General features: G+C 40.4%; 2 protein-coding genes and 1 pseudogene across 4 annotated transcripts in view; 2 read left to right on the top strand and 1 right to left on the bottom strand.

Annotated features, from left to right (window-relative positions):
* Nucleotides 1-1,584: 1,584 nt before the first annotated feature.
* Nucleotides 1,585-10,309, bottom strand: ORC6 (origin recognition complex subunit 6). 3 transcript variants are annotated; one of them, XM_043898367.1, is made up of 7 exons: nucleotides 9,797-10,309; nucleotides 8,428-8,557; nucleotides 6,689-6,852; nucleotides 6,381-6,470; nucleotides 5,053-5,165; nucleotides 4,483-4,551; nucleotides 1,585-2,142 (listed from the first exon to the last, which is right to left on the bottom strand). In XM_043898367.1, the coding sequence occupies exons 1-7, from the start codon at nucleotides 9,859-9,861 to the stop codon at nucleotides 2,015-2,017; spliced, it is 759 nt and encodes a 252-aa protein (XP_043754302.1). In that variant the 5' UTR covers nucleotides 9,862-10,309; the 3' UTR covers nucleotides 1,585-2,014. The 3 variants fall into 3 exon arrangements, with proteins under 3 accessions (XP_043754302.1, XP_043754301.1, XP_043754303.1); XM_043898366.1 differs by having other exon boundaries at nucleotides 8,428-8,608; nucleotides 9,797-10,199; XM_043898368.1 differs by having other exon boundaries at nucleotides 8,428-8,549; nucleotides 9,797-10,192.
* Nucleotides 10,283-20,508, top strand: part of VPS35 (VPS35 retromer complex component) — a 28,718-nt gene continuing 18,492 nt past the window's right edge. The window contains exons 1-2 of the mRNA XM_043898365.1: nucleotides 10,283-10,414; nucleotides 19,746-19,844. Coding sequence (XP_043754300.1) covers nucleotides 10,412-10,414; nucleotides 19,746-19,844 — 102 coding nt within the window. The 5' untranslated portion in view covers nucleotides 10,283-10,411. The remainder of the gene's footprint in view (nucleotides 10,415-19,745; nucleotides 19,845-20,508) is intronic.
* Nucleotides 16,110-17,795, top strand: LOC122691413 (annotated as a pseudogene).

Raw genomic sequence — 20,508 nt, 5'->3', positions numbered from 1 at the left:
CTAAGTGTCTAGAATTAAAAGGGGCTGGGGAGGAAAATCACTCCTTTAACTACTTCTGTTCTATGTAGCAGGTATTATACCTTATTTATAGCAAATAGAAAACAACAACTGAACAGCAATCCACTCCAATATTCTTGCCTGGGAAATCCCATGGACAGAGGAGCCTGGCAGACTACAGTCCATGGGGTCCCAAGAGTCGGACACGACTTAGCGACTAAACCACCACCACCACCATCATTATTGATACCACCCTAAATAGGTTTAAACAATTTAGATGCAATCACTTTATTGCATTCTTCATGAAAATATTTACTTAGATCATGTGTTCTTAATTTTAGTTAAAATCATGTCTGGCATGATGCCTTAGAACCGCTAGCAACTTATATTCCCAGTCTTTTTCCATAGTTTTAAAATAAGTAGTATTTAGTAAGGTTATATTTTTCAGTATGTAGATAGCAAAGAAAATAAACCTTGGTCTCTCTTTTTTAAAGTATAATTGACTTACAATATTATATAAGTTTCAGGTGTACAATATAGTGACTTGATATTTCTATACATTATGAAATGACCACCAGTCTAGTTACCATCTGTCATCATACAGTGATTACATTATCTACCATACTCCCTATGCTGTACATTACATCCCCATGACTTATTTATAACACATAGTTTGTACCTTTTATTTATTTTTCATTTATTTTTATTAGTTGGAGGCTAATTACTTTACAATATTGTAGTGGGTTTTGTCATATATTGACATGAATCAGCATGTACCTTTTAATCTCCCTCATCTATTTCACTCATCCCCTTGACCCTCCTCCCCTCTAGCAACCACCGCTTTGTTCTCTGTATCTGAGCCTGTTTCTGTTTGTTTTTAGATTCCACATGTGAGACCATACGGTAATTTTCTTTCTCTGACCTACTTCACTTAACACTCTAGGTCCATCCATGTTGTCACACCTTGGTTTATTTCTTAATTTTTTAATATGATGCTAATATATATTTATGTGAGACCTCTATAAGTGTTTCTTTCTATATTTTAATACTTACTACTTATACCAGGAGCCACACTAAATGCTTTACATGTATTGGCTCAGATACTCCTCCAATTATTCTATGAGGTAGACATCTCTTTTATTCCTACTTATAGATGAAGGATGTGTGTTAGTCACTTAGCTGTGTCCAGCTCTTTGTGACCCCATGGACTATAGCCCACCAGGCTCCTCTGTCCATGGAATTCTCCAGGCAAGAATACTGGAGTGGATTACCATTTCATTCTCCAGGGGATCTTCCTGACCCAGGGATCTAACCTGCATTGCAGGCAGATTCTTTAACATCTGGGCTATAGGGATAACCAGATGAAGGATAAAGAAGCTAATTAACTTGTTCAAGGTTTCACAGGTGGTAAGAGCTGAGCAGGGTTTTAAACCCAGAAAGCCTGATTCAAGAGTTTGTGCTCTGGGGAGCAGTATGGTTCAGTTCAGCAACCTGGGTCTTTTTTCCCCTCAGAGAAGGCAGCTTTTGGCATCACAAGAATTCTCCCAAACTTTAACAAGTACACTTGTTTAACAAGTACACTTTGAATGCATATAAAAATAATATTTATTAACTTAAGATTGTACCATATACGGATTTATTCAAACCAAGAGATTTACACAAAAACTTAAAAAAGTAAAATCCTTAGACTCCATTCAGCCTGAAATTCATATTATGGATAGGGCAGGAGACTGTCTTTTGCTTAAAACAAAACAAAAAAGCAAAATGGCGTCAATTACATTTTGCAGAGTACAGACCTGTGGGGAGCCAAGGCTGAGTCAACCAGGCACCGTGGCTGATCTAATGAATTTGCTGCCCATATCAGAGCCATCCTGCTCAGCCCCAAGGCTGGCTTCTTTGCCACTAAGAATAGGATCTTTGTTTTAAAAGTTTAAACAAATTTCCAAAGTCCTCACGTTTTCCTTGAGGTGGCAGATGCACTGCTGGTTTGCAGTACAAGTTAGTCTGGAAGCTGAAATCACTGTGTTGCAGACTTTTGAGCTCTAGAAGCATTTTCCAAAATTTTCCTTTTCCATTCTTCATAATCTTGTGTCAGATCTTCATCTTTCTGCGGTTTATGTAGGGTCTCTACTGCATTTTCTATTTCTACGAGAGAAAAAACATTTTTTTAATGTTGCAAAATCCTTATGGTATAAATAAGTAAGAAAGAATTAAGCTTATTTACTTTAAAATGTCTATCTTAATTAAGGTAACAGGGAATAAGATACCAAAATGAAAAGTGGAAATAGAAGTTAACATATCGGTTTTTCACTCTCCCTTATACTCCAAGCATTTCAAGACTTCTTGATGATAGTTAACATTTATCAAGCCTTGAACCAAGCACTTTGTTTTATCCCATTCAGTCTTCACCACAATTCTATGAAATGGGTGCTAACATCAATCACATTTTATAGATTAGGAAATTGAGGTTCACAGAAATTGTCACTTTCCTAAAACTGCACAGCCAGTAGGTGATAAAGCAGAATTTGAACCTAAACAGTTTGTCTTCAGATGTATTCTTTTTCTTCTATTTTTAAAAATTTAAGTATTAAGAAAAAAATTTTTACAGTGTTGTATTGATTTCTGCCATAAAACAATGCAAATCAGTCATAATTATACATACATTCCCTCCCTTCCTAGCCTCCCTCCCCTCCCCTCATCGCATCCCTCCAGGTCATCACAGAACACCAGACTGGGCTTCCTGTGCTACATAGCAACTTCTTACCGGCTATCCATCTTACACCTGATAGTGTATGTATATTGATGTTACTTTCTCCGTTCGTCCTACTCTCTCCCTCCATGACTACGTCCTCTACATCTGTGTCTCCAATCCTTCCTGCAATAGGCTCATCAATATCATATTTCTAGGTTCCATTATATATGCTTTAATATGGCATCACCAACTTGATGGACATGAGTTTGAGTAAGCTCCAGGAGTTGGTGATGGACAGGGAAGCCTGGCATGCTGCAGTCCATGGGGTCTCAAAGAGTCAGACATGACTGAGTGACTGAACTGATAGTATATTTGTTTTTCTCTGACTTACTTCACTCTGTATAACAGGCTCTAGGTTCATCCACCTCACTACAAGTGACTCAAATGTGTTCTTTTTTACGGCTGAGTAATATTCCATTGTATGAATATGTGTGTATATACATATATATATATATACACACACACCACATCTTTATTCATCTGTCGATGGACATCTAAGTTGCTTCCATGTCCTAGCTATTGTAAACAATGCTGCTATGAACACTGGGGCACATGTGCCTTTTTCATTTATGGTTTTCTCAGGGTATATGCCCAGTAGTGGGGCTGCGGGGTCATATGGTAGAGTTATTACTAGCGTTTTAAGGAATCGCCATACTGGTCTCCATAATGGTTCTATCAGTTTACATTCCCACCAACAGTGCAGAAGGGATCCCTTTTCTCCACACCCACTCTACCATTTATTGTTTGTAGATTTTTTTATGATGGCCATTTTCTGACTAGCATGAGGTGATACTTCATTGAAGTTTTGATTCCCTGGTGGCTCAGATGGTAAAGAATCTGCCTACAATGTGGGAGACCCCGCTTCGATCCCTGGGTTGGGAAGATCCCCTGGAGGAGGAAATGGCAACTCATTCCAGTGTTCTTGCCTGGAGAATCCCATGGACAGAGGAGCCTGGTGGGCTACAGTCCCTGGGGTCAAACAGAGTTGGACACAACTGAGCAACTAACACTTTCTTTTTTCTAATAATTAGTAATGTTGAGCATCTTTTCACGTGTTTATTGGCCATCAGATATATTCTTAATTACACAGTACTTGTGTAAACTACTGCTTGGAAAACTGGTATTATCAATGATTAACTGACAGGATTGAGCTAAAATCTGACCCTTTTTGTTTTTAAATGAAGTATGGTTGATTTACAATGTTGTGACAGTTTCTGGTGCAAAACAAAGTGATTCAATTACACACACACATACACACACATTATATATATACTTTTTTATATTCTTTTCCATTATGGTTTATCACAGGACACTGAATATAGTTCCCTGCTGTACCTGCTATACAGTAGGACCTTGTTGTTTATCCATCCGTTATACATAGTTTGCATCTGATAGTCACAAACTCCCAAGGCAACCCTCTCCTGCACCCCTGCCCCCTTGGCAACCACAAGTCTGTTCTCTGTGTCTGTGAGTCTGTCTGTTTCATAAATAAGTTCATTTGTGTCATATTTTAGACTCCATCTAGAAGTGCTATCACTGGTATTTGTCTTTCTCTGACTTATTTTGTTTAGTATGATAATTTCTAGGTCCATCCATGTTGCTGCAAATGTAAAATCTGACTCTTGTTAAGGCAAGCTACTAAAGCAGCAAAGGGCCATTCACTGCATTAAATCCATTGTACACTAATCCTATTGTACCAAATTCAATCTTCATCTAGTATTAACATGCCTCACCCTTTGCTGAAGGTTCAATCACTGTCTTCTTTTTCTTCTGTGGTGGAGTAGCTGAATCTCCAGGTTCTCCTTTAAGGGGGGCGAAAATACACACATATATATATATACACACACACACATACACACACATATATATATATATCATCTGAGTTCATTTTTCTCCTATTTTTAATTTCAGTTTTGGGGTGTATTTTGGATCACAAATAAAAATTAGGTATCTCGAATGACCAAATACTAGGATAAGGAGAAGGGAAATTATCTTGCTTTCTCTTTTCTTTGGCTTTTCTTGTCAGACTTCAAAAGGGAGAATCTATTCTCTAGGCATGAATTTACAGAATTACAGCATATTTTTAAATTGTTGTTTTTAGTTATTAAGCTATTTATTTGAAAACAAACAGTAATTTTGTTACTGAAAATAAAGAGTAATTTTCTTACTAAAAATTGATCTCATCTATAGTAAATATATAATTCAGAAAGCAGCTAGTTTGCAAGTTTGAAAATATTTAACTTTTACCATCAGGTTTACATTTTCAAGTGACACATTCTAGAAACATGGATTGAATTACTCACTGTCAATCTGCTGCCCAATCTTTTCTAATTGTTTATAGAGTCGATCAAATATGGCCTTTTTAACTCCAGATGTGGCTGCCATTTTATTTCTGTCCACCTTTAGCTTTAGAATCCTACAAAAGAATTTGATAAACTGCAGTTCTTAAGATCAGTACTATTATCTTCTTTGACCAAACAGTTATCAACTTATTTCCTTTCCACTCAGGCTTTAATGAAGAGCTCCCAACTGTTTAATTTTCCCTTTACTTCACACACATATCATTAGCTAAAAACCATGCAAACTTACCTTTTAAAGCTATTTATTTAGTTATTTATTGTACTGCAAGAATTATAATATACACGTTATCTGTTATATAACAAACTGGACACATGAAAGACATCTACTGTAGTGCTTCATGCCTTATAGAACTCTTTCTAGTAAATCTCAGATATTAACTATTTGCTGAATGTCAATTACAGCATGTTAAAATATTTAATTCACTTTAACTCAAAATGCTTATATTTATACTATTACAAGAATATAAACCACTCTCACCTCCAAAAACTCCCTCCCTAATAATAATTCACAACAATCACTAATGAAAAATAACAAAGAAAGCTTCTTAATTCAGATAACAGACCTATCTGAATCTTTTTTTGCTCAGTGAAACTTGGTTTCAAAAGTAAGGTTGTCCATATTGTTTTCTATAATAGCCATATTCCCTCCATATACTTTTATTGAATTAAAGGGCATTTTCTATTAAGGCCAATTAATCACTAATAGTAGCTAACAGAGCCAAACACATCAAAATTAGTGGTTAGGTAGTAAAAAACCTATTTCCTAACAGCCAACTAATTTTGTTTTCTGAGGAGTTTTCCAGCAAGATAAAATAAGACAACTTTAGATGAAGATAGCAATTACCAATATTTCCAGGGTAAAATTTTAGTCAGTATACATATAGATAATCCCAAAGATTCAAATTAAGAATTTATTAATGAAATGTTTTATAAACTACTTGAAAAAGAGTTGTAATCAATACTTTAAAAATGTGACTGGAAAATCATAACTAAATGCTATTTTAATGACAGATTTCATGATTTATAAAAGGCAGACCCTGAAATCAGATTATCCAGCTTATATATATTGGCAAGTAGGCTTCGGGCAACATTAATTCCTAGTTGTCATATCTGTTGTGGGATAAACTGAGACTCGGGTGACTTGGCCACTATTAATGTTATTTAGGAAAATATGCTTTGAGTTGAAATCAACTAAATTAGAAGTATTCTTTGGGAATGAGGAATTTATTTATAAATTACAGACTTTCCTGACTGGTAAAAGGAATACTTACTTGCAAGCTGAAAGCAGTGCAGCAGTGGTGAAAAGTGGCCTGGATAAGTCAAGATCCACTTGCTGTGTTTGTGGAAGACTGGACTCATAGCTAAGTAAAAGCAGTGTTTACAGAGTTATTTGTTAGAAAATATTGTTTCAAAGGGACTGAAAATGCAAATAAGAACTCATCAATGTGTAAGTTTAAATGTATAAGAAATACATTCTGTCACTTCAGCATGTTAGTTATTTTTTAAACTGAAAATTTCCAGGACATTGGATACTTCCATTTTACGTATCAGTATTGAGTTTTAATTATATGCCTCATACCTTTGCAGTATCTTTGAAGCCAAGTTCACTGCTTCTGTACAGCTAAACTGTACTGCTAGGTCTCTTATTCCAATATTTGAGTTCAGGCCCAATAAACACTCAAAAGATTTAAGACAACTCTGATACATCTTCTTGTTCAAGCCAGAAAGTTTAATCAAGTAAGCCTTTGAAAGGAAAAAGAAATGAATCATAAAAATCATAAGTGCTCTATATTAGTACCTTTAACACTTGTTTAATAAGCTAACTTTTCAAAATTAATTATTTCTGTGGCAAGTCACACTACCTAAAGGTTTAGCTTCATTTACTCAAAAATCAGTAACCATGTCAGGCAAGATAAGTAATGCTCATAATAAGCTCACCTATAGAAAGCTACCTATAGAAGCTACCTATAGAAAGGCAGTCATGTCACACGTGTGTGCAGATGATTTAAAATACAACATAGTGCTACCAATGCCAAGCTGTGAGCTAAAAAATGTGTGTGTATGCACACGTGTATGTGTGCATGCTCAGTTGTGTCTGACTCTTTTGAGGTCCCATGGACTGTAACCAGGTCCATGGACTGCCAGGTTCCTCTGCCTATGTAATTTTCCAGGCAAGAATACTGGACTGGGGTGCCATTTCCTACTCCAGGGAATCTTCCCAACCCAGGGAGAGAACCCATGTCTCTTGTGTGTCCTGCATTGGCAGGTGGATTCTTTACCAGTAGTGCCATGTGTGAAGCCCACGAATTAAAAAACACAGAAGACATATATAAGGTTACTTGTTTTAACAAAGGTGCCAATTTGTAATCCACTGGAAAAACGAAGGAGTGAAATAGTGGGAGTAGCGTGGGGAGGGTAAGTGTGTGTGAAAGGGACAGGAGACAGAAACTGGAGAGAAACAGGAGGGATAACAACTGAGGGACACCAACTCTGCCTGGGGAAGAAAAGCTTAATAAAGGATGTAACAGCAAAGTGGGGTCATTTTAAGACAAACAGAAGCTTGCTAGAAGAGCACCCTGGGTTTAAAAAATAAAGGCAGTGCATGTAAAAGTCAGCCACTAAGGTGCATGGTCTGTCAAGCGAACAGTATAGCTTGAGGTTAGCAGGGTTCAAGAGAGGCTGGAGAATTTGATGGTAATGGGGAGCCAACCCATTGGAAGCGAATGGTGTTTACCATGCCACCATTTTATCAGTGTAGCATTATGTGACAGGCACTGTGTTAAGAGTGCTACATATATATTGTATATTGTGTATATATATATACCAACTATATATATATAGTATATTGTGTTTCTTCCTTACAATTATCCAGTGAAATGGATACCTCTTACCCTACTTGATAGATGAGGACACAAGAGACTCACAGAACTAGTAACTGGCGGTGCTGAGATCTGGTCTCAACACGTGAGTCTTGCCATAGCTTGGCTCTCAACCACTGTGACATTGGAAGAAAAATAATACGATGGTTTTAAAGTATGTGATTTAGGAGGATGATGCTAGTGGCAGTTTGATAGATGGCTTTGTATAAGGAAAGAAGTGCTCAGGGAAACTATGTAGTAAAGAGTAAAGAGATCGTTGCAAAAAAGTTTTTTTCTCCAACTTGACAAAATGGTTCTAAACTTCATCTAGAATAACATATTCTGGATGAAAATTCTAAAACAGAGTTGTGACAGGGGCTAGTACAACCAGAAATGAAAACATATGATTCAACTTCAGTGCCACACCAGATTATTCAGACATTCAGTGGGACCTACTTACCCTGTCCAAAGGGCACTTCATGCAGGAAGCTGCAAGGTCCAGACACATGACTGCATTGCTGGTTTCTGTGGTTCGTGCAGACAGGCCAACACACTTCACATGGGACAGTCGCAAGTACTCCTCTGCTTTCCTGAGCAACACATTCACTAAAACTCCTTCTTTTTCAGAAGTTTGCCTAATACTTTGGTAAGCAATAAATTCAGCCTGGTGAACTTCATTCTGACCCTAACTCTTAGGCACGTTTATTTGAGGCTGGGAATGAAACTCACATCCTTTGGGGAAGGACAGGGTTCTACAAGACAGAGCAAACCCTCTGACTCCAAACATCACTGTGCTCCAATCCTTTCAGGAAGAATTAAGTTCTTGAAATTCTCCAAAAAAGGCCAACCCTTCTTTCAGCCTTCCATTACTGGACCAAGCATGAACTATGACAGACAGAGGCAGGCAGGTGAGACCAGGGTTCCTCCTTCCCCTAAATCAGTGGTTCTCAAGCTTTACTGTACATGACAGTCACCTTGGAGCGTGTGAAAACAAGCCCCAAGTTTTTTATCAGTAGGCCTAGAGTGGGGCCCAAGAACGTGCATTTCTACCAAGTGGCAAAAAATATTGATGCTGCTGGTCCAGGGACTACACTTCAAGAACCACTGTTCTAAACAATTAAGAGTGCAGAAGGCCATAATTCCTGTCTTTTAAGAGTGCTCCTTCCCTTCCCTCAACTAATCCACAGCCCAGGCACCCATCCTAGCCCTGCCCTCCAGAGTTAAGTCCTGCCCTTCACAGTTTAAAGTATTTAGAAATACTTTATTTCTAACCCTGGATCTTGCAAAGGCCCTTCCCATCTCCGGGCTTTTGTACAGTTTGCTGTGCCAGCTTGGGCCCTCTTCCCACACCTTCCCGTGGCTGGCTGCTTCTATCAATCGAGTCTCAAAACAAACGGCAACCCCTCCAAGGCTTTCTGAAAAGTTTTTGTTTGTTTGTTTGTTTGTTTAAATTAAAAGCAGGCACAGGCCGCGCTCCGCCCCACCCTCGGCGGCTCCGCACACCCATCCTATTTCGTTTCCTGCATTTGGTTGCCACCAGACACTGCCCTCCTTGGGGGTCTGTATCCCGTCTGCCTCTGCCGTAAACGCACTCTCTGTAAGTTTCAGGGAAACGACCCACGTTCTCCGCCTCTCTCCCTTTCCCGCCACCGTGCATCTCACAGTGCTAGCTGGTCCCAGGGGCCGCTCGCCCGTCCGGCCAGCTCACAGAGCCCACTGCCGGGAGGATTTTCTTGATGTAGAGCCTAAATCCTGCCGTTGCGCGGGAAAAGCATGGGCCTCATTTGAGGAGGGCGCAGGGCTACTGGGGCGTGCGCAGCCCGACTCACCTCAGCACCTCCGGCTCGACGATGCCCAGGCGCGGGGCTAAACGCCTGATCAGACCAGACTCCATGGTGCGGACTAGGAAGACAGCCACAGCTGAGACCCGACGAAACCCGCGCGCAGCTGCTGCGCTCGCCAGTTAAGGCTGGGCCCCCTCCCCCTCGCTGCATCTGGATTGGTTGGGACTAGAAGTTACACTGCCCCGCAAACCAATTCTGGCCATTCTTCTGCGCGTGCGCGCTGCGAGTACACACGTCAAGGCCAAACGTGAATGCGCTGGGATGGCTCCCACTCATTCCATTCCTCCCTTCTAGAGAGACTCGAACGCTGCCTTTCCCTCCGGCGGCCCCTTCCTGCCTCCGAGGGTTTCCCCGCTACTCCGCACTGCCCCGCCCTCTCACACACTGTGGAGAGATTGGCTGGCGCCTAGGTCCGTCAGTCCACCGTGAAGTGACAGGGACCAATAAATAACCGGAGTTGGGGGACCAATCGAGGAGCCCTCTGCTGGGTCCGAAGGCGGAGCCAGAGGGGGCGGGGCTTGGAGGGGCCGCAGAGTCACCTGACCGCGGGAGGCTCCGCGCGGGGTGGGTGCTGCTCGCTGCAGGCTTAGGGGAGTCGCCATGGTGAGTGCTGAGGGGCGGCGGGCCCGGGGCTGACCCTTTTCCCAGCCACTGCTCACTCCCACCGCTTTGGAATCGTGCAGGCGGAGTCGGGGCCCAGCAGCCGGATCGGAGCTAATACCAGCCAGGCTTGGCCTACGGGTTGGGGGACAGGCCGGGGAAGGCCGCAGGCGGGCCGATCCAGGATCGGGTGGGCGGCGGCGCCTGGCCCTGGCCGTTGCTGTTTGAGGGGGTGTATTCGCTCGGTAGCTCTGAGAGTAAGTAAGGGCCTGCGACCCCTCTGAGTGAGTTGGTCACCGCCCCGCCTTGAGGGGATCTCTAGTGCTGGGTCTGGGCGTCTGGCTGGAACGGGGGCGTACGGAGGGCCTGAGGCTCAGAGGTGGCGTTGGGACCCGCCCAAAGGCTGCTCCCTTGCTGACGGTTCCACCTTTGTGCCTGGTAGCGCTTTCGTGTCCCTTTCTTGTGCAAGAAATACCTTCTGGAGAGTCCTTTATAGTGCCCAGGCCTTTTTTAGCCTCATGGGCCTCTTAGATTGGCTCTTAGGGACTGGCTTAGGTGAATTTCCTGGGAGGACTCATACTATCTGATATCCATTAATTCTGAGAGACAAAAAAGAGACTGCTTGTTTCCTTTAACATTTGTTCACTGGGCGCCCTGGCTGTCTTACTGCCTTCCCCATTGATGAAATCCAAATCTTTTACTCACTGGAAGTAGGCATTCTCCTCAGCGCCTCCCCATGCTGGCAGCAAATCGTGGTGTAGCTGTTGGCTCGTGAACTTGAACTTCCTCAAAATGTGAATCCTTGTGTCTAGTTTCCACAAAGGCAAGTTGTCACTTGCATTTTATTAGCGTTTGACATAGTCTGTGCTGTATAAATAATGTTTTTGCATGTCGGTGTACGGTATGTCAGTTTTAGTTATCAAACTATTCAGTTTGTGTAGACAGGCTTCTCAAAACCTGTAAGCCTGGAAACAGCCTTCACTTTAAATGCGCTAATGCCAAAAATCAGAATGTTTGACATACATTGCTTTCATGTAATATGATGCCGTACAAGGTGATTTTGCTTATTTCTCTGAATTCTTAGTTGGGGATTGATATAAGAATGGTGCAAAAATTAAACTAGCAGTTGTCTGTTTCTCAACATTTATGGATTGACATTTATAGTGTTTGTAATAAAAAAGCACCTACTTGAGGATCTCTTATATATCCCCGTTCTGTGCTTGAGGAGCCAGTTTGGAATAGTGAACGAGACACACTGTCCTATCCTCGCGAATTTTACTGGGAAAGAAAACTTGAGTAGTAGTCTTGTCACAGCCACTGTCTCTGTGACTTGGGTAAGTCACTCATTCTTGAGTCTCCTTTTTGCATCTGAAAACAAATGTTCTCTTTTTGGCCCTTCCCAATTCTAATTCAGTTCAATTTATCATGCATCTTGTTTGCCTTTTATGTCATGCACTGTGCTGGGCACTGAAAACATAGCCCATGCTTTCAAAGAACTTCAAAGAGTCTAGCAGGGAAGACATACTTATGGAACTTAATGTAGTACAGTCTGAGTATTGAGGACAGTCGGTCAGTTCAGTGCTGTGGGGCCATGAAAGGAGAGGCGGTTCTGGGGAGTATGGGAAAGATTACAGGAAGTAACATGTGAACTGAGATTCTGAGGACAGTGAGTAGAAATTTTCTAGGTGGAGAAGAATGTGTCTTGCTAGTAGATGAAGCTGGGGGAAGTAAATGCTCATGGTGTGTGCCATCACAGGATTCCTGGGGAAATTTATTGGTAAATGAAATTGGAGATGCTGGTATTAAAATACATGTTTGGATATTCCCATTCTTCATCATGCTTAGTTCTCCCTACTTCAGTTGCTATTTTTTGTCTTATGGTCTTTTTAAAAAATAGTGTTTTCATTAACATAATGAAATTCTGTATCTTTGTGAGATGTGTTATTTCCATTTTATAGTTGATTAACATTGCATTGTTTGATTACATCTATCTTGAAAACATCTGTATGAGTGGAGAGATCGACAAGTCTCTAGGATGGTTGTAGATAATTGCCGGTATCTATGGGGAATATAATAATAATGGGAACACTTATGTGAAATGCTTATTACTAAGTGCTAAGCAATTTTCAAGCTTTATCGGTGTCATTTCACTTTATTACTCATAACAATGATACAAGTAATCCTATTATCCTTGTTTGCAAGAGGAAATGAAAGCACATTGTTTGAATGGGAACTAGTTTTATAAGTGATATGTTCATAGTGACCTTTGTTTTCTCTGCTCCTTTTAACTGTAGACTTGTGAGAGCTATTTGGCTTGAATCTATGAGCTAAAAGGGGTCTAATCACAAATGTTAATTTGATTTTGACTCTAGTGTTTCCATTTTTCTCTGATGCATATAACTGCTATGTAGAGTCATTCGTAAATGCAGAACCCCTTTTATGAGTGAGGGGTCATTGGTTACCTAATTTGTGTGTAGTGAAATCATGTTCATGTTAAACTGTCCTGCTCAGTGCCATTCTTGGTAGGAAGGGCATCTAGATGTTCCTTTAGAATAGCCAGCTGCATTGTCTTACAAGTAATATGTAAAAGTACATTTCTTCATTATAGCTTTATCTCTTTATTTTCTACATTTTGTATATATACTTTTCTATTAATTTTAACCCCAGTTGATACAAAATAGGAAAATTTTGCTAATTTGCTTATAGATTACTGAGTCTAGTCAATTCTATACAAATATTTTTGAATTGTTTGTAATCTGTTTATAGGGCTTCCCAGATGGCTCAGTGATAAAGAATCCACCTGCTAATGCAGGAGACACAACAAACACGGGTTCGCTCCCTGGATTGGGTAGATCCCCTGGGGAAGGAAAAGGCAACCCACTCCAGTATTCTTGGTGGAGAATCCCATGGACAGAGAAGCCAGGAGGACTACAGTCCATGGGATTGCAAAGAATTGGACATGATTTAGAGACTGAGCATGTACCCAACCTCTTTATAACCACACTTTTATTTGCCATATAATTATACACAGTAGCCAAAAGGTAGTACTATACCCAAATATCCATCAGCAGAAGAATGGATAAACAAAATGGTATATACACACAATGGAATATTATTTAACCTCAAAAAGAAGGAAATTTTGGATCTTCCTGATGTTCTAGTGGTTAAGAATGTGGTTAAGAATTTGCCTGCCAATGCAGGGGACACAGGTTCGATCCCTGGTCTGGGAAGATTCCACATGCCACTGGGCAGCTAAGCTGAGAGCCCTAGAACCCGTAGTCCGCAATAAGAGAAAAGCACCACAAGTAGAGAGTAGCCCCCACTTGCCACAACTAGAGAAAGCCCACTGAAAGCAATGAAGACCAACTGCAGCCATAGATAAATTAATTAAAGTTTTTAAAAAGGACATTTTGACATATGCTACAACATGGATGAACCTTGAAGATATTATGGCAAGTGCAATAAACCAGACACAAAAGAATGAATATTGTATAATTCCCCTTATATGAGGTCCTAGAGAAGTCAAGCTCTTAGACACAGAAAGTGGTAGTTGCCTAGGGCAGAAGTGGGGGGATGGTAAGTTACTGTTTATTGCTCACAGAGTTTCCTTTTGGAAATGTGAAAAGGTTCTGGAGATGGATAGTGGCAGTGGCTGTAAAACAGTGTGAATGTACTTTATGCTGCCGAACTGCACTCTTAAAAATGGTTAAAATGGTAAATTTTACGTTGTGTATGTTTTACCACAATAAAAATTTCTGCTTATCTCAAAGCTGGCCTTCTGAACCTAGTGAAATCCATTAATTCTAATAATTGTTAAATCTATTGCACCCAGAGGTAAGGAGTCAAAAAACCCAAACCGCTGCTTCATCTCAGAGAAGTAGCCCATGATGAATAGTGGATTTCATTAAGTCAGAATCCTTAAATGCACATGTCCTCCTTGTCAGCATTTTACACTAATAGTTTTGTTGTGTTAGTGTTCAATTTAAAAGATATTGAACTTTTTCTTTGATATTTATTTATGCTTATGAAGAAGTATGCCCTCAGTTCAGTTCAGTTCAGTCACTCAGTTGTGTCCAACTCTTTGCGAACCCATGAATCGCAGCACGCCAGGCCTCCCTGTCCATCACCAACTCCCGGAGTTCACTCAAACTCATGTTCATCGGTGATGCCATTCAGCTATCTCATCCTCTGTCATCCCCTTCTCCTCCTGCCCCCAATCCCTCCCAGCATCAGGGTCTTTTCCGATGAGTCAACTCTTCACATGAGGTGGCCAAAGTATTGGAGTTTCAGCTTCAGCATCAGTCCTTCCAATGAACACCCAGGACTGATCTCCTTTAGGATGGACTGGTTGGATCTCCTTGCAGTCCAAGGGACTCTCAAGAGTCTTCTCCAACACCACAGTTTAAAAGCATCAATTCTTTGGTGCTCAACTTTCTTCACAGTCCAACTCTCACATCCATACATGACCTCTGGAAAAACCATAGCCTTGACTGGACAGACCTTTGTTGGTAAAGTAGTGTTTCTGCTTTTTAATATGCTGTCTAGGTTGGTCATAACTTTCCTTCCAAGGAGTAAGCATCTTTTAATTTCATGGCTGCAGTCACCATCTGCAGTGATTTTGGAGCCCCAAAAAATAAAGTCTGATACTGTTTCCCCATCTATTTGCCATGAAGTGATGGGACCAGATGCCATGATCTTAGTTTTATGAATGCTAAGCCAACTTTTTCACTCTCCTCTTTCACTTTCATCAAGAGGCTTTTTAGTTCCTCTTCACTTTCTGCCATAAGGGTGGTGTCATCTGCATATCTGAGGGTATTGATATTTCTCCCGGCAATCTTGATTCCAGTTTGTACTTCTTCCAGCCCAGCGTTTCTCAGGATGTACTCTGCATATAAGTTAAATAAGCAGGGTGACAATATACAGCCTTGACATACTCCTTTTCCTATTTGAAACCAGTCTGTTGTTCCTTGTCCAGTTCTAACTGTTGCTTCTTGACCTGCATATAGGTTTCTCAAGAGGCAGGTCAGGTGGTCTGGTATTCCCATCTCTTTCAGAATTTTCCACAGTTTATTGTGATCCACACAGTCAAAGGCTTTGGCATAGTCAATAAAGCAGAAGTATGCCCTAGGGAAACTCAATTTCAAAACATTTTTACCACCCAAAAAGGAACCTGTGCTCATTAATCAGTTACTCATCCGCTCTCCCTCCTGGTAACCACCAGTCTGCTTTCTGTTTCTATGGATGATTTTCCTATTCTGGATGCAAATATACCTCATTTTATTGTACTTTGCTTTACTGCATTTTTTTTTTTTTCAAATTGAAAATTTGTGGCAATCCTGCATCTAGCAAGTCTTTTTGGTGCCATTTTTCTAACAGCATTTGCTCACTTTGTGTTTTTGTGTCAGAGTTTGGTAATTCTCACAGTATTTCATACTTTTTCATTATCATATTTGTTATGGTGATCAGTTCTGATTGTTTTGAGGTGACACAAAGTGTACTTAACATAAGTCTGCAAACTTAATTGATAAGTGTGTGTATCTCACTGCTCCCTGACCAGCTCTTCTCCAGTACTCTCCCTTTCCTTGAGCCTCCCAATTCCCTGAGATACAACAGTATTGAAATTAAGCCAGTTAATTGCCCTACAATAGTCTCTTAAGTGTTCAAATGTAACGAAGAGTTGAAAGAGTTCAAGTGAAATCAAAAGCTAGAAATGATTAAACTCAGTGAGGAAGACATGTCAAAAGCTTAGCCTCTGGTACCAGTTAGCCAAGTCGTAAATGTAAAGGAAAAGTTACTGAAGGAAATTAAAAGCGCTACTCTAGTGAGCACATGAATGATAGGAAGGTGAAACTGCCTTATGGTTGATATGGAGAAAGTTTTAGTGGTCTAGATAGATGATAAAGCCAGCCATCACATTTCCTTTAGCCAAAGCCTAATTCAGAGCAAGGCCCTCTCCAGTTCTGTGAAGGCTGAGCGAGGTAAGAAAGCTGCATAAGAAAAATTTGAAGTTAGCAGAAGTTGGTTCATAAGGTTTATGTAAAGAAGCCATCTTCATACCATAAGAATGCAAAGTGAAGCTGCAAATGCTGATGTATTAGATGCTGTAACAAGTTACCTAGAAGGTCTGGATAAGATAATTAATAATGGTGGCTACACTCAACAAGGATCTTCCTTGTAGGCACAACAGCCTTCTATTGGAAGACGATACCATCTAGGACTTTCACAGCCAGAGAGGTCAGTGTCTGGCTTCAGGAACAGGCTGACTTGTTAGGGGCTAGTGCAGCTGATGACTTTAAGTTGAAGCCAGTATTTATTTACTATTCCTAAAATCCTAGGGTCCTTATGAAGTATGGGCCTGTGCCCATAAATGGAAAACAAAGCCTGGATGACAGCACATCTGTTTACAACATAGTTTACTGAATGTTTTAAGCTCACTGTTGAGACCCGTTGCTCAGAAAAGAAAGGGTTGCTTTCAAAATATTAATAATCATTGATTATGTACCTGACACCCAAGAGTTCTGATGGAGACATACAGTGAGATTAATACTGTTTTCCTGCCAGTTAACACAACATCCATTCTATAGCTCACAGATCAAAGAGTTGTTTTGAATTTCAAGTCTTATTATTTAAGAAATATATCCCAGGGATTTCTCTGGTGGTCCAGTGGCTAAGACTGGGCGTTCCCAATGAGGGGGCCCAGTTCCATCCCTGGTCAGGGAACTAGATCTCACATGCCACAGCTAAGAGTCCACAGCTAAAGATCCCACATGCTACAACAGAGATTGAAGATCCCACATGCTGCAACTAAGACCCAGTGCAGCCAAATAAAAAGATTTTATAAGGCTGTAGCTGCCATAGATAATAATTCCTTTGATGGATCTGGGTAATTTGGAAACCTTCTGGAAAGGATTCACCATTCTAGAAGCCATTAAGAACATTTGTGATTCAAGGGAAGAGGTAAAAAAAAAAAATCAACATACACAGGAGTTTGGAAGAAGTCCTCATGGATGACTTTGGTTGGTTGAAGACTTCAGTGGAGGAAGTAACTGAAGATGTGGTGGAAATAACAAGAGAACTAGAATCAGAAGTGGAGCCTAAAGATGTGACTGAATTGCCAAATCTTCTGATCTAACTTTAACAGATGAAGAGTTGCTTTGTATGAATGAGTAAAGAAAGTGGTTTCTTAATGTGAACTCTACCCCTAGTGAAGGTGCTGTGAAGACTGTTGAAAATGGCAGCACGGGATTCAGAATATACATAAACTTAGTGAATACAGCAGGGCAGTTTGAGGGGCTTCCCAGGTGGCACAGTGATAAAGAATCCGCCTGCCAGTGTAGGGGACGCAGGAGAGGCAAGTTTGATCCCTGGGACAGGAAGATCCCCTGGAGGAGGAAATGACAACCCACTCCAGTATTCTCTCCTGGAAAATCCCATGGACAGAGGAACCTGACAGGCTACGGTCCAAAGAGTTGGATATGACTGAGCTCCTGAGCCTCTGGAGAAGGAAATGGCAATCCACTCCAGTACTCTTGCCTGGAGAATCCTGTGGACAGAGGAGCCTGGTGGGCTGCTGTCCATAGGGTCGCAGAGAGTCGGACACAACTGAAGTGACTTAGCATGCATGCATGCATTGGAGAAGGCAATGGCAACCCACTCCAGTGTTCTTGCCTGGAGAATCCCAGGGACTGGGGAGCCTGGTGGGCTGCCGTCTGTGGGGTTGCAGAGAGTCGGACACGACTGAAGCGACTTAGCAGCCGTAGCAGCAGAGCTACTGAGCACACAGGGTTTGAGAGAACTGACTCCAGTTTTGGAAGTTCTACTGTGGGTAAAATGGTATCAGACTATCACATGCTACAGAGAAATCATTCATGAAAGGAAGAACCAGTCCATGAGGCAGACTTTATTATTGTCTTATTTTAAGAAATTACCAGAGCCTCCACAACCTTCAGCAACCACTATCCTAACTAGTCAGCAGCCATCAGCATCAAAGTAAGACCCTGCACCAGCAAAAATTTGCTGAAGGCTCAGATGATGGTTAGCAGTTTATAGCAATAAATTATTTTAAAATTAAGGTATATACATTATTTACTTAGACATAATGCTATTGCAGACTTAATAGACTACAGTACAGTGTAAATATGCGAAACTGAAAAGTTTATGTGTCTCAGTTTATTGCAATATTTGGTTTTCTGCTGTGGACTGGAACTGAATGTGCAGTATCTCTGAGCTGTGCCCTAATTTCATATCAGTGGAGTCACACAATGTGTGGTCTTCCGAAATGTCTGATTTCTTTTACTTAACATAACCTTTTTGTAGTTCACATAGCATCTATCAATACTTCACTCCTTATGATTGAGTAATATTCCTTATATATATATATATATAACAATTTATCTATTCATCTGTTGATTCTTTAGTTGCTTTTTATTAAAAACATAATCTAAAAGCAGCTTACTCATTCAGACAGAGAACATTTATGAAGCATCCATTATGTGTCTGGCAATGTGTTGGGTTCCAAGGATGTAGAAATAACTATCATTTATAGTTATAATGTGATGCCTACTGTAGCAAAGGTGTAAACACAGTGTTTATACAACATAACGGGAGGAGTGGTTAACTCTACTTCACCGGTAGATCAATTCTTTTTGCAAGCAGATTTTTCTGATGGCAAAGAAAAGACTATATGGATGTATTTTGTCCATTTTAACTGTAGCTGTCTGTATTTGAAATGATAAGGTAGATCCCTTGAGAAAATGTACTCTTTATGGTGTTCTACTACAAGTCACTGTTAACAGTTTTAGCTATTTTATTTCTAAGCTGTTTAGTCCCTCATTATATATTGCTTAAGAGGATATGTGTTCTCATAAACTAGTTCCTTGGTCTTCTTAAGGATAGACTAAGATGAAGATGAAAGGTAGTTTAGGAAAAAAGGAGGCTTTCAGAGATTTGGGTTAGACTGTACTTAACCACCACAGATTGGTTATGTTCTAGGTGGATTTAGAGTGTATTAGCAGAGCATAGGCAGCCATAAACCACCACCTTATATTTCTTTGAAGACAACCTGCCACAGAAATGTTGAGTCAGTTTCTGAGAAGAAATTCTCTGTATCTGTTCCTTTTCTCCTTCAGCAGTCTTATGTTATTAACTTCAATAACAGCACAGCACTCTGTTCAGTTGTCAAAAATTGATAAATGAGTCTGAGATGTAGAAATGGAAGGAACCTTATATGAAAGCTTTGTAATGTAGACTATGGCTGGACCTATGAAAATAACAGATTTGCTTGAAGAGAGTTCTAATGCCACATTAATGGAAGATTTAAAAAAAATTTTTTTAGCCTACAACACAGCAGTCACCGCAGGATGAGCAGGAGAAACTCTTGGATGAAGCCATACAGGCTGTGAAGGTCCAGTCATTCCAGATGAAGAGATGCCTGGTAAGAGTTACAGTGTGAGAGGCACAGTTGTAGTCTGCGTGTTCCTGGGAATGTTAGGCTGTGTTTTCTAAAGCCTGTAGCACTACTGCTATGGTAAATCTAATAGTCAGCCTCAGCTCCCGCAGGCACTGTGTGGAGCAATTTCAGCAGATAGCCCTGTTGAAATATTTACTTACCTTTATATTTATGGTTTGAAATTGTCTGTCTTCTCTACCAGAATGTAAGCTCCATGAGGATGGGAGACCCTGCCTTCTGTTTACACATCACTGTATTATCTCCATACCCTATCTGACCTGAATTACTGACCTCATCAGTTCTATACCTCAAACCTTAGGAATACTTGACATGTAATAGTTGCTTAATAAATACTGGTTGAACAAATGTATTAAAATGCTTTCCATTTGAATTGTTCAGCCTTTCCCCTCTACCTTGAAGGCTTTTATTTCTGTCCTGAACAGACACATTTTTTTTTCAAGAACTACCTTAAAAACTATACTTAATTTTCATATTCTGAAAGAGTAGATTTTCTGTGTAGAAACTATAGTTTCTCTGGAATAAAATTTAAGAAATGAAACCAAATAGGCTGGCACTTAAATTATAAATTGCTGTGTTGATGATGATGATAATATCTTGCCTTTGTAAAGTGTCTTAGAGTTTCTAAAGC

Source organism: Cervus elaphus, chromosome 4 (assembly GCF_910594005.1).
Source record: "Cervus elaphus chromosome 4, mCerEla1.1, whole genome shotgun sequence".
In the NCBI taxonomy this organism is placed as follows: Eukaryota; Metazoa; Chordata; class Mammalia; order Artiodactyla; family Cervidae; genus Cervus; species Cervus elaphus.
This window is presented reverse-complemented; position numbering and strand designations above follow the sequence as displayed.

Coding starts and splice junctions, on each gene's coding strand:
- ORC6 (XM_043898366.1), bottom strand. CDS start 9,861: ATGGAGTCTGGTCTGATCAGGCGTTTAGCCCCGCGCCTGGGCATCGTC. Junction 6,471..6,688: donor GCTTCAAAGATACTGCAAAG/GTATGAGGCATA, acceptor GCTTTTACTTAG/CTATGAGTCCAGTCTTCCAC. Junction 2,143..4,482: donor GATTGAACCTTCAGCAAAGG/GTGAGGCATGTT, acceptor TTTCTCTCGTAG/AAATAGAAAATGCAGTAGAG.